At 44.8% G+C, this 13995-nt stretch overlaps 1 protein-coding gene and 1 long non-coding RNA gene across 3 annotated transcripts in view; both read right to left on the reverse strand.

The window, feature by feature from the left end:
• Nucleotides 1–13995, reverse strand: part of mfsd2a (major facilitator superfamily domain containing 2A) — a 59985-nt gene that overhangs the window by 29549 nt on the left and 16441 nt on the right. For both annotated transcript variants that reach the window (XM_033045139.1, XM_033045141.1), the window contains exon 4: nt 1533–1665. In XM_033045139.1, the coding sequence (XP_032901030.1) occupies nt 1533–1665 (133 nt within the window). The remainder of the gene's footprint in view (nt 1–1532; nt 1666–13995) is intronic.
• LOC116988441 lies at nt 2102–13703 on the reverse strand. The gene is made up of 3 exons (XR_004415937.1): nt 13674–13703; nt 13346–13348; nt 2102–2201 (listed from the first exon to the last, which is right to left on the reverse strand). It is a non-coding gene; the product is annotated as an uncharacterized LOC116988441 (long non-coding RNA).

The following is a 13995-nucleotide window of genomic DNA, read 5'->3' on the forward strand; positions in this document are numbered from 1 at the left end:
CCTCCATCCCACGATATTAATCCCCGGGATGGCGGGAATGTCATATGAGGAAAGATTTGAAAGACTGGTCTTGTATTCACTGGAATTTAGAAGAATGAGAGGGGATCTTATCGAAACGTATAAAATTATAAAAGGACTGGACAAGCTAGATGCAGGAAAAATGTTCCCAATGTTGGGTGAGTCCAGAACCAGGTGCCATAGTCTAAGAATAAAGTGGAGGCCATTTAAAACTGAGATGAGAAAAAAAACATTTGCACCTAGAGAGTTGTGAATTTGTGGAATTCTCTGCCACAGAAGGCAGTAGAGGCCAATTTACTGGATGAATTTAAAAGAGAGTTAAATAGAGCTCTAGGGGCTAGCGGAATCAAGGGAGAAGGCAGGCACGGGTTACTGATTATGGATGATCAGCCATGATCACAATGAATGGCAGTGCTGGCTTGAAGGGCCAAATGGCCTCCTCCTGCATGTATTTCCTATCTTTCTATGTTAACAGTAGTCCCACCTGCCTATGTTTGGCCCGTATTCTTCTAAACCTGTTCTATCCATGTACCTGTCTAAATGTTTCTTAAACGTAGCGATTGTACCTGCCTTTACTGCTACTTGCCGTTATAGCAGTGCTGGGCAGTTTCTACAAATTGAACCAATGCGGCTAACCTATGTAAACAGATCCATTTCTGGAGAAGAGGGTCTAATACACCAGCTTCTTCACCATCTGGACCTTGTTGCTTTCTCACTCTGGAATAATAGGAAACATTATTCACACAGTAGAAGCATTGAGTCTCATGTTTACCCATAAAAATAGATGTCATTTCCCCCAAAAGGTAGACAGCACCAACCCAAAGATAATACATGGTCAGCCAAGTCAAGCAGGTGGGGGAAAAAAGTCTATAGACGCATCTTGGTCGCAAATTATGGTGCGGCAGGTACTGAATTTTCAGAAGCAGACTGGTATTCCTGGCATTGGCAATGGAATATCTCTGGAGCTGATCGTGGCTTAGACTGGATCAGTTTCAGCTTCGTAAACGCTGAAAGCAAAACCCTAAATATGGCATCAGCCATCCTGCCTGTCGCCCCATCCCCCTTACTCCCCAAAATAACAGACACCACTAAGGGCTGAGTGACCTTTCTGGATGAAAGCTGAGATACGTGCAGCAGCATACACCACAGTTCAAAAAATAAACCTTGTGCTAGCCCAGTAACCGAGGAACTGGGATCATTCTTATTGAATTAAAATTTAGTTCCATGTGTCACTGTAGGGCCTGTCCCACTTGGGGGTCTTTTTGCGCGTCATTTACGTGTCATCATTTACGCGTCATGACGTGCACGTGATGAGCGCATGGCATGCATTATGCGCGCATGGCGCTTGGTGAGGCGTGGAGGCGTAGGCAGTGACGGCTGTAGCGCGCGGCGCCCCAGGATTTTGGGGTTCACAAAATCTTCGCGCGTCACCTTCGAGACGTGCAAATGACACCCAAGTGGGACAACCCCTTGAATCACATGGGTAATAGCGACCTCCCTTATGAAGTACTTACTGTTTGCATCGTCTGAAACAAGCAGTAGAAGATCAAGTACCAAAAGATTTTTCCAACCTCGGATAGATTTCCATCTGGTACATACCACAGGAGAAAGTAAGTGGCTACTGCAAACGGTGTCGAGCAAATTATCCTGGAAGCAAAAACAGGAAAAACAACTTTTTAATTTAGCTTAATGTGCAACTTAATCTTCTGTTTGTTCTATTGAGCTAATATTTCCCATTGCCGGCCCAAGTTCCATGTTGTGCTTTTACAATGAATTACGCAAACCAGCTATACTGCCATGCTTGTCTCATTACTCTCTGTAACGATGGTTCATAAGTTCTAGGAGCAGAATTAGGCCATTCAGCCCATCAAGTTTACTCCACCAGTCAACCATGACTGATTTATCTTTCCGTCTCAACCCCAGTTTGGGGTGGGAGATTGCAACCTCCACGTGGTCCGCCCTGTTTCGACCAATGCAATCAACCTAGTAGCACAATCAAATAAGATCAAATAGAACAAGTTGTCCTACAACTTTAGGCTGTGCACGCCATACGCAAGAAGAAGAAGTACCACAGTTTCCTGCCTTCTCCTCATAATCCCCTTACTAATCAAGAATCTGTCAATCTCCGCCTTAAAAATATCCATTGACTTGGCCTCTACAGCCGCCAGTGGCTATGAATTCCACTGGTCACAATTGTCAGACAAGGGTCAAGAGGACACTCAACAAGTACTTAAGTCAGATTTGTGGCAGAGCAGCTAAATTTCTGTAAAGAGGCATCTCACACACGCACACGTCATACAGCAAATGATGCATATGGCGATTATGAAACAATTGCTCAAGGCAATTCTAGTTTCAGGTTTTGTTACTGCAGGTCCTCCCCAGGTTAGGTCAGGTTTGCGTTTCTGAACAGTTTACAAGTCGGAAATGTAGCCACCCGGCAATATATTTAAATAAAAACCATAGGCCAACCAAGGGCAGCGTGTAATTAAATGAGTGCGTTTAACCAAACCGTTCAGATATCACCACGGCCAAGTTTCCACAATGCAGAAGTGCACCAAACTGCCACACAGCAGCGGGCGAATAGACCGCACCGGTTATCTCAAAGGCTCGGTTGTCAGTTCTTAGATCAAGTGCTTGCAGCCTGGGGAACACCTGTATTTCCACACAGCCCATTTCCACATGGTCAGAGCTATTCAAGTAACCTCAGGCTAAATGCATTGGCAGACACAGCACATTCTGTGGGCAATAATGTTCCACATTAACATCTAAATGTGTGAGAGGCACCAATAACAATTATGAGGAATTCAATTAAATGTTAAGAATTCAAACATTTGAAATTTGTATTTGGAAATCTTGCCCCCCCCGCACCACCCCTCCCCATTTGAAAATGTTTCCACCCATTCACTTCCTCCTCCCTAAAGTAGATCTGAGCTACCGTGTCCAAGTTACCATTTGTCACCGAGCACTTTGTCCATAAATAACGCTCCATGTACCAGCCCACAATGGAATGCCAAACACGCTGCGTTTCAGCAGCGATTAAGCAGCCAGTTGCAGTGTAACAGTAGGCCCAGCTGAAGTGAGCTAATTTTCACCAAGTGTGACTCATAACCTCGATTGTCATGCCTATTCCAGCACTAAATAGGGTTAATATTTTTACCCAGTAGATCACAGCAAGTTAGAGTCATAGTCACACAGCATGGAAACTGGCCCTTCGGCCCGACTCGTCCATGCCGACCAAGATGCCCTATCTAAGCGAGTCCCATTTGCCAGTGTTTGGCCCATATCCCTCTAAACCTTTCCAATCCACCTACCTGTCCAACTGACTTAAATGCTGTTTATAGCATCTGCCTAAATAACTTCATCTGGCAGCCTGTTCCATACACCCACTACCCACTGAATGAAAAAGATCTTGAATGATTGCTCAGATTGATGTCCATGGAGCTGGGAGCCAAACACCGATCAAGATACAAAGTCAGACAACAGATTTGGAAAATGAACTAACTTTTGCCCACATCTCGTAGAATTCCTATACCCTTCTGACCAGCTTGTACAGATCTACAAAACAATTTAGACTGTGCTAGGACATGAATTCAGAGTTAACTGCACGCCACATAGTGATGGCTTATTACTTTTGAATCCAATGCATTCCAAAGATGAAGAATGCAGCATCGGTCTACTTATGTTGTAACAAGGGGGCAACTGTGTTTGAAACATTCTGCACCACACTGTGTGTGACCAATAGGACAGAGGAAGCATCTGAGAACATTAATTGTAAAAACCAACTGTTAAACCCAAAAAAAATGCACAACATTTTAACTGGTAAACTTTCATCTAAAAAAAGCGGACTTAATTTTGCCTCGTTGATGTCACTGTCATAACACAAGTCGTCTTTCCCTACAGATCTACAGAGGGGAATCCAGGAGGTGTGGTTGGCAGAGTTCCTCCACATGCTGCACTGTTGCAGCCTCCACCAGGATATTCAGCAGAAACCAGAGTGCACGTGGACTTGAACTATGTACATGCTGGCTCTTCTATGAGAAACATTACCCTGGTTAGATTAGGTGCGACTGAGATTTGAGCTGTGCCCGGTGGAATCTCATCCCGACAAGTACGATGTGTTGCATTTTGGAAGCTCAGCTAAGGGGAGGACATGCACAGTAAATGGCTGGGCCCCAGAGAATGTTGATGAATAGAGGGAGATTTGGGTGGGTGGGAGATATCCCTGAAGTTGGAGCACAGATAGTGGTGAAGGCACCCCCCCCCCCCCTCCACCCAATGGAATGGTCCCATTGTTGCATTGAAGTCTCAGGTGGTCGTATCATTCATAATTTCAGACATTAAATTCTTTCTAGAGGCAAGACAATCAACATACCTAAAAGATACCATTGAAAGCTTTATGAATCATACCAAGCCTGATGCTTGTCTCTGCACACTGTTTTCGACCCTGTCCTAGAAGTCAGCAATGACACACAGGTCTTCCAACACATCCCGCAACACAAAACTGGCACTACCGACAAGGTCATGGCAAGAAACATGACCAAAAGTGAGAGAAGTGCTAAAATGGTTGGACTTCCAGTAGAATGTAGCATTCTCACGAAAGGTCATCAATCTGAAACAATGACTCTACTTCCCACACCACAGATACTGCACAAGTAAATATCATTTTGTTTTACAAATAGATTCTTAAGCATTTTTCACATCAAGAATAATTTACGTTGGCACAAAATGAAAATACAGGCAGCATGGATTGGAAGCAGCCCTGGTTTTTTTGGTCCACCATTAGCGATGAATCAAGGCCAAGTACGGGCAACTTGTTCCCAAATCCCAAGTATCCCACTTTTACCAAATAAGGACTGGAGTGCAAAGTGAGTGTGTGGCTGCAAGCGAAGGGAGAGAGCATTCCCTGCACCAGCTGGGCTGGTGGCCATCACTTTGTTGCCAACACAGAGCTCAAAAAGGCTGCATTTGTTTTTGCGGTGGTGAGAATGAAAATAAATCACCGCCCTTTAGGAAAATAAACACACACTCACTACTAACACTTTACTTGTTACCAATGGCAGACACCATAGAGTTAATAAATAGATTATGTCTTGGGCCGGGACCCTTCTCGGTACATGGATAGGACAGGTTTGGAGGGATATGGACCAAGGGAAGGCAAGTGGGGCTAGTGTAGCTGGGACATTGTGGGCCGGTGTGGGCGAGATAGGCCGAAGGGCGCGTTTCCACACTGTTTCACTATAATCGTCCCAACCCATAACGTCGCCTATCTATTTTCTCTAGAGATGCTGCCTGACCCATTGAGTTACTCCAGCGTTTTGTGCCTATCTTCGGTATAAACCAGCATCTGCGCTTCCTTTTTATTACCTCGGGGTTAACACCAGCTCTGCACAATGCTTAAAAAATTAAATCCATCTTCAGATATTTACAAATGAGTCAAGGGTGGTAATAAGGCAGCAAAAAATGCATTCTTTAAATCCACCCAGCTTTATATTCTAGAATGCGTCTTGATTAAAAACGGCACAACGAGAGACATTTTAGTCTCACCTAATCATCAAAAAACGGACTCAACCGGGCATACTGCTGCTATTGCAGTCTGCTTTACATCATACTCCATTCACCTCAAGGGAGAGCAAAACCAGACAAAGGGATAAAACCAGAACCCCCACCGATACAGCCCAGCTACATCAATGAATTGGCTATAAATGGCACTTGATATTTTTTTTAAATAGCATTAAACTGAAAGCAATAATTTGCAGCACAGAAGCCAACAAGTTAACCTGAAGTAAACGACATTTCACAGTGCAATTTAAATGTGCGGTGTCCCATAACGGGCATCTCGAAAGGAGAATTATTATTCCTGAGGAGCCTCATCCCTCCCGGTGCTTTGCAAATTGGCTGAACTACAGACTGCGTCTCTGTCTTCCGATTATTGTCTGCCAGGGCGGTGAAAGCAATTTCAACTTTTCAAAGGAACTGGATTAACATTGAGGGAACATTTGAACGGTATCAGGGGAGGGTGGGGGATCAGTTTTATGCTGAAAGAGTTTGATGTTGGGAGGCGCCTCTTTCTACACTGCATAATTCTCAAAAGTTCTACATACACAATAAAACGAGGCACGTTCTAGAGGCCCAGTTGCATCTTAAAAAGTGCGAATAACATCCCATTTTGCACATAGTTTTCCATGGACTGATAGTTCGTTCGTTCATTGTATCACAGGCCTGGGGTATTACTTCCCCTCCCCCGAGACACCTGTCCCAAGCATTGAAAGAGGGAGGTAGACAAAAGTGCTGGAGAAACTCAGCGGGTGCAGCAGCATCTATGGAGCGAAGGAAATAGGCGACGTTTCGGGCCGAAACCCTTCTTCAGAAAGAGGGATGCGATTTTGACCCAAGGAAACTCTTCCTACACTATTAACTCTGGTGTCAAATTCTACTTTTGTGAGAACATGATTTACATTTACTTCCTTTGGTGATTAAGCAAAAAAACTAAAGTTACACAAGAAAACCTTAAAGCACACACAATAAGTTTCTAGATCCTGCATTGGCGATGTGAAATGGCAGATTCAACTGTGATATTCAGAAGGAAAATGGATACTTACTTGAAGGGCAGAGGAAGAGCAACAAACAAGATTGGGGAAAACATTGGCTTCCTATGTATATCGACAGAGATTTTGGATGTTGTTCTGCTCTTAGGCTCATAGAGGAACCCAGCAGGGAAACAGGCCCTTCGGCCCAACACATCCGTGCTGATCAAGCTGATCCCACTTGCCTGCATTTGGCCCATATTGTTCCAAACCTATACGCCTACTTGTCCATGCATCTTTTAAATGTTGTAATTGTACCTATCGCTTCCTCTAGCAACTTGTTAAACATAGCTGCACAATCCTGTGTGATAAATGTTGCCTCCAGGCACATGGTGTGAAAAAAAATTGCCCCCCCATGTTCCTTTTAAATCCTTCCACTCTAGGCTTAAATCTATGGCCTCTAGTTTTAGATTCCCCTCACCTGGGAAAATACTTTGTCAGCCCCCTTACGTGGAGACGTTTGCATACCTTGGCAATGCAAGCAAAGGATTTCATTGTGAATTTTCACATGTGACAATAAAGTATTAATTCATTCATGTGGACACCCTCATGATTGTATGTACCTCTATAAGAGCACCCCTAACCTCCTATACCAACCTGCTACACACAAGTGAAAACAGCCCCAACTCCTGAAAACTCAAGCCCTCCAGCCCCAGTAACATCTTCATGAATTTCCTCTGCACCCTGCCCAGCTTAATGGCATCCTTCCTCCAGCTGGGCGAGCAGAAATGCACACAGCACTCCAAGCATGGTTTCATCAACAACCTGTACAATTGTAACATGACGTCCCAAATGCTGTTCTCATAAGCCCTGACCGATGAAGGCAAGCGTGAACAAACGCAACCCTAACCACGTCATCCCTTTCAGTAAACCATGTATCTGCACCCCCCAGATCTCTCTATTCTGCAACTCTTTCTAAGGCCCGACCATTTTCTGTGCAAGTCCTACCTTGGCATTACTTTTGAAAATGTAACATCTCGCACTGGTCAGAGTTAAATACCACTTGCCATTTCTTGGCCCACTTCCCCAGCTTATCTGGATCCTTGTGCAACCCTCTTTCACCGTCCACTACATCACCAATGTGGGCATCATCGACAAACTTACTAATCATGTTAACGACATTTTCATCCAAAACTTAAATATAGATGATAAACAACAATGGGGCCCCCCCACCCCCACTGATCCCTGTGGCACATCACTGGTCACAGGCTTGTGATCTGAATAACAGCCTCCGACTACTTCCCCGGAGACAATTTTGTATTGAATTGGCTAACTCAACCCGAATCCCATATGCTCCAACCTCCAAGAAATGGCCACCATGAAGGCATTGGTGAGGCCAATTCTGGAGTATGGGGTACAATTTTGGTCGCCTAATTATAGGAAGGATGTCAACAAAATAGAGAGAGTACAGAGGAGATTTACTAGAATGTTGCCTGGGTTTCAGCAACTAAATTACAGAGAAAGGTTGAACAAGTTAGGTCTTTATTCTTTGGAGCACAGGTTAAGGGGGGACTTGATAGAGGTCTTTAAAATGATGAGAGGGATAGACAGAGTTGACGTGGATAAGCTTTTCCCACTGAGAGTAGGGAAGATTCAAACAAGGGGACATGACTTGAGAATTAAGGGACAGAAGTTTAGGGGTAACATGAGGGGGAACTTCTTTACTCAGAGAGTGGTGGCTGTGTGGAATGAGCTTCCAGGGAAGGTGGTGGAGGCAGGTTCGTTTTTATCATTTAAAAATAAATTGGATAGTTATATGGACGGGAAAGGAATGGAGGGTTATGGTCTGAGCGCAGGTATATGGGACTAGGGGAGAATACGTGTTCGGCACGGACTAGAAGGGTCGAGATGGCCTGTTTCCGTGCTGTAATTGTTATATGGTTATATGCAGGATCTTGTCAAAGGCTTTGCTAAAGTCCATGGATATGTAAGAGCGTGCATGTGTTCTGTGTGAGGGAATTCAAAGGTCACCACTTTGCTGAAGACGTCTGCTTTTCCTGATACCATGGAGATGAAGATTGACACCAAAAGCTGGAGTAACTCAGATGGTCAGACACCATCTCTGGGGAAAAGGAATGGGTGACGTTTCGGGTCAGGACACTTCTTCGGACACGAGACGTCGTCTGTTCCTTTTCTCCAGAGATGCTGTCTGACCCGCTGAATTACTCCAACGTTTTGTGTCTATCTTCGGTTTAAACCAGCAGTGCAGTTCCTTCCTACACCATGGAGATCAATCTGCCAATGTGTGGAAGGAGAGAGCTGTTGAGCATTGATGCTGTGGATGTGCTCTCTGTCAGTACAAGGATGTGGTGGGCACCAGCATTGATGGCCCGTTCTTTGTACTGCAGAACCTTTTTCCGTTTTTATTGGTTCACTTACAATGATTTTTAAACCAATATTTGAATAACCAATTCCCCTCTGGCCTCCCACCTTACTCAGTTTGATTAAACTGCATTTATTTCCCTTCACACGTGTATTGTCGTCTATCGCCACATGGCTTGTGTATTCTGCTACTAAAAAGGTGATGACTCTTTGCAAGTAATTGCTGAACAAAACACTACAGTCAAACCAATAAAACTCTTGCAGTGTGTAATGCTCTCTCAGCCGGTTTCGAATATAAATTAAGTTGTATTGGAATGATTAAAATCAGATGCAGTCATAAAAGTTTGCTTTTGCACACGTTAGTTCTTTCCAAGTCCCCTCCTTTGCTCGGCTGCAAGTACTTTTCTGTTCTGTTGCATTGTCTCACTTAAAAAAAAAGTTGTGCTTTTGGAAACTAAATCCTAAACCCTCCTGTTGACAATGACAAGAGTCAGGCTCCCAATTGGAATACTTTATTGTCACAAATGACAAGGCACGGTGAAATTATCTGTCAAAATTGAAGTCCCATTCTACGTGTACACAGATGCATTCACATCAAACGATAACATCTAGTAGATTCTGATAAGGCTCAGCGTACTGGAAGTGGGTAGGTGGTTTTCCTTGGCTAGGATGGGGGTGCGGGGAAAAGACGGCTGCTACAGGATGTGGGGTAAGACATTTACGACCGAGATTATGAGAAATGTCTTCACTCAGGGGGCCAATATAGCAAAGCCCCAAATCCAAAAACCCTTTTGCAGATAGATAAAAAGTGACTTAAAAAAAAGAATTAGAATCACTACACTGTGGTCATACAGAGAATATGCCTCTAAATCTGCCCATACTGTGCATATCGGACCTCAGGCATCGTGTTTGACCGAATGTAACCTTGAGTTGCTACAGCACATTCCATCAACAGCCCACAGCTGGGATCACTTGCTGTTGGCTGAGACTGATAGCGTGTTGAACACACCCTCCTTTCTCCTCCCCCTCTCTTCCCGGCTTTACTCCAACCACTTTGTGCTGCGGAGCGAACCGGAGAACAAACCATGCATAGAGAGAACGGGGAGTGCAGGAAATTCTCCCCCCACCCCCCGCAATCCTGCTTAGGACATCGAGCTGGTTTTAATAGATCAACGTGTGCTATGTCACAGTCAGACCTAGCTTAGGTGTAACTTGAGAGAAACGAGGTTAAATGGACATGAAACACGTGGACGCCAACTCTGATATTTAAATTGGAAATCCCAGACCACATTGTAAATTCAGAGACTGAACGTAATTCGGGAACCGATTGCAAGAGTATTTATTTGTCACATTCACTGGATATAAACAGGATCAAATTAAATTTTTACTTGCCCCATGTTTGTGGGCAAACATGCTTTACCAATATCTAAATGCGTGATATTTAATCTCCATTAATCATCGCTCATCTAAATTTGCAGGAAGGATTAGTTTCACGGATTGGGTAATGAAAATCAATCCAACTATACTGTTAAGAAAAATATCAAAAAGGACCATTATGTTAAAAATATTAAGCTTACTTCCAGGTTAGCAGAGTTTTTAAATTTGAAACCCCCAGAATTTTTGTTAACAAAATCACAAAGTCCCAATTTCTCTTCACTTATAAATGGCAGATCACCCGGTTCCCAGGTGACAGCGCTTGTTTGATTTCACTTTGACCTCAAAATCTGCTGTACAAAATTATGGCAAGCCCAGGCAGACTGCATGCAGAGTGGGTGTCCTCTTGGCTAGGATTGGCAGAGTCTAGTATAAAGTGGGGAAAGGGGGGGGGGTCCACAGTCTAATGCCCCTGTCCCAGGTTTTTTAAGCGACTACAGGAAACTAGGCTGTTGCCACATGGTCGCCGGGGTGTCGCCTGTATGGGCTCCTCAGTCGCCCAAAGAGTCGTACCTTTTTTCTGGTCGCCGCTGGATTTGAAATGTTCAAAACCTTTTGGCGACAGTCGGCGCCCATGGGTTTGACGCCAACGGTCATAGCCTGACGTGGTGCTGTCGCTAGGGTGACGTAGGTTGTCGCCGGTGCTGATTTTGGCGAGTTCCATTGGCGACTCCCTACGGCTTTCGGCGAATTCCATTGGCGAATTTCATTGGCGTCAACCGGCGACAGGTACCAGCGACTGAATTGTCACCTTGTTGTAGCTTGTCCGGGTGGACATAGGTTGTCGTAGGTGTGGTAGGTAGACGTCCTATGGGTCGTTGGTTGTCAATAGCTTGCTGTCGACCAGGGGGTAAGTTGTTGTAGACATTGTCGTAGGGGGGGTCCAGTTGCCAGTTTTTCAGTGACCCACGATGACAGGCGCCAAAAAAATCGCCCAAGTGGGATAGGCCCTTTAGGATATGGAGTAAGACTCTTAGGACGAGGACGAGGAGAATTTCACCACTAAGAGGTGGACTTGTGGAATTCTACACAGAAAGTTGCTGAGAATATGCTTCTTCAGACCGTTTGTAGGGGGGGGGGTGAGAGAAAGCTGGAAAAGAGGGGGGGAGAAAACTGGAAAAGTAGGGGGGGGGGGAGAAAGCTGGAAAAGAGGGGGGAGGGGAGAAAGCTGGAAAAGTGGGGGGTAGGGGGGGAGGGAGAAAGGGAACTGGTAGGGGGGGGGAAGAAAACTGGAAAGGAGGGGACACAAAGTTAGGCAAGTGATAGGTGGATACAATTGTGAGGAGTTTTTATTGACAGATGGGCGGATAAAGGCGACTGAATAAGCCGAGAAGAGAAGTGAAATGTGAAGCTAGAGGAAGGGATATAGGTGGAAATGGACACGGAGGGGGAGAAAAGGGAAGGGGGTAAGTAGGGAAAGTAGAGAAATGGGTGCGTACCTGGGTAGGGCAAAGAAAAGGGGGGAAAAGTGGGGGTGATGGGTGGGTTGTTGATTAAGATTGGACATTTCAGTGTTCCTAATGTTGGGTTGTAAGCTATCCAAGGGAAATGTAAGGTGCTGTTCCTCCAGTTTGCCTATGGTCTCACTCGGGCAATGGGGGAAGGCCAGGACGGAAAGGTCAGTATGGGAATGGGAAGGAGAGTTAAACTGGTTCGCAACCGGGAGACCTGGCAGGCCTCGGCGGACCGAGCCCAAGTGTTTGCCGAAACGGTCGCCTCGTCTACGTTTGGTCTCGCCGATGTAAAGGACGCAACTTGCTATTTAGCTTCATTTAGTCAAGTCAAAACGCAAGTACACAGTGTGCTCCTGCATACTGCACTACTTGGCTCAAGGTTTAGTAAATGCTCCAAATATCATTTAACTAATTCCACATTTGAGTGTAGTTTTGGAACCCTTTCCAGCAGGCTCAAGTCTGCTTTGCTTATTGAAATTAAAAAACATCAATAATAAAAAAACCTTCTTAAAAATCAAAGATAGGCACAAAAAGCTGGAGTAAATCGACGGGTCAGGCAGCAACCCTGGAGAGAAGGAATAAGTAACGTTTTGGGTCACGGCCCTTCTTCAGCGCCTGACCCGCTGAGGTATTCCAGCTTTTTTTTGTGTCTATCTTCGGTTTAAACCAGCATCTATAGTTCCTTCCTACACATTCTTAAAAATCAACACTAAAATATGCCTACTTAAAATTTTGAAAAAAATGTACAAAAATGTTTTGCTTTGTCAGCAATCAAAGGAAAGGGGTCAGATTAAGATCTGCTACCCGATTCAACGTACAGGTATCAAATGGCACGTCTGACTTATTTCCTTTAATCTTACGACACAGACAACATGTATCTTGTGCGTGTGTAATTGGGTGGTTTGAAAGGCTGTGCAAGTCTGCCAGTGCCCCACGGCCAATTTAACAATTTAACATCTGCAGGAGGTGACATTTAGATCTTGAATCAGGCTCACAGCATGCAGCCCAATCATCAGCTGAACCATACACCAAAATATGTACACTGCAACTTATTTAAAATAACTGAACAAGAAATTAGATTTCCAAGCTATACTACAAATTTCTCAACAAAAGGATTCTGTGCTCATTTCATGAGTTTGTTTTGGAATTTGCATTAATTTAAAATTATATTTTTCATTTGGCACCTCATTGAATATTCAAATTGATGTCACCTTAATGACGCTCAATGAAGGAGTTGAATTGTATCGAAATATACAACATGGAAGCAGGCCATTCGGCCCACCGAGTTCCTGCCGACCACCGATCATGTGTTCACAGTAGTTCTATGTTATCCTACTTTTGCATCCACTCCCTACACACGAGGGGCAATTCACAGAGGACAATTAAACTGCAAACCTGCACATCTTTTGGATGAGAGAGGAAACCAAGAGCACCCAGAGAAAATTTACAGGGAGAACGTGCAAACTCCACACCGACAGTAGTCAAGGTCAGGATCGATCCTGGGTTTCAGGTGCTGTGAGGGAGCAGCCCCACCAGCTGTGCCACTGTGCCACTGATTGGTGAGCAATGGGTCAGTTTCAGTAAAATTAGATGTGCAAGCGATTTTCCTGCGAATTTTTCGGCTCAGTGACACAGAATTGTGTACTGTGGCACAGTGGTGCAGCGGTAGAGTTGCCTCCTTACAGCACCAGAGACCCGGGTTCGATCCTGATTACGGGTACTGTCTGTACGGAGTTTTTATGTTCTCCCCGTGACCGTGTGCGTTCCCTCGCGCTCTTACTAATCAAAACATGTCAATTTCCACTCTACAAATGCCCAATGATTTGGCCTCCACGGCCGTCCGTGGTCATGAATTTCACACGTTCACCACCCTCTGGCTAAAGAAAAGCTTTAGAATGACATGGACTAAATGCTCCTGGCAACATGTGTGCAGGGGGATATTATCACACATGCATGTCCAATGCAGGGAGTACGTCAATGTTGCACATGTGACCTGAAGTACAATGCACACAACTCAATTCCACAGAGACGTGACACAAAAAGCTGGAGTAACTCAGCGGGTCAGACAACATCTCTGGAGAAAAGGATTGGGTAGAAACAAAATGCTGGAGTAACCCAGTGGGCCAGGCAGCATCTCTGGAGAGAAGGAATGGGTGACGTTTCACGTCGAGACCCTTCCTCAG

Source organism: Amblyraja radiata, chromosome 27, assembly GCF_010909765.2.
Source record: "Amblyraja radiata isolate CabotCenter1 chromosome 27, sAmbRad1.1.pri, whole genome shotgun sequence".
Lineage (NCBI taxonomy): Eukaryota > Metazoa > Chordata > Chondrichthyes > Rajiformes > Rajidae > Amblyraja > Amblyraja radiata.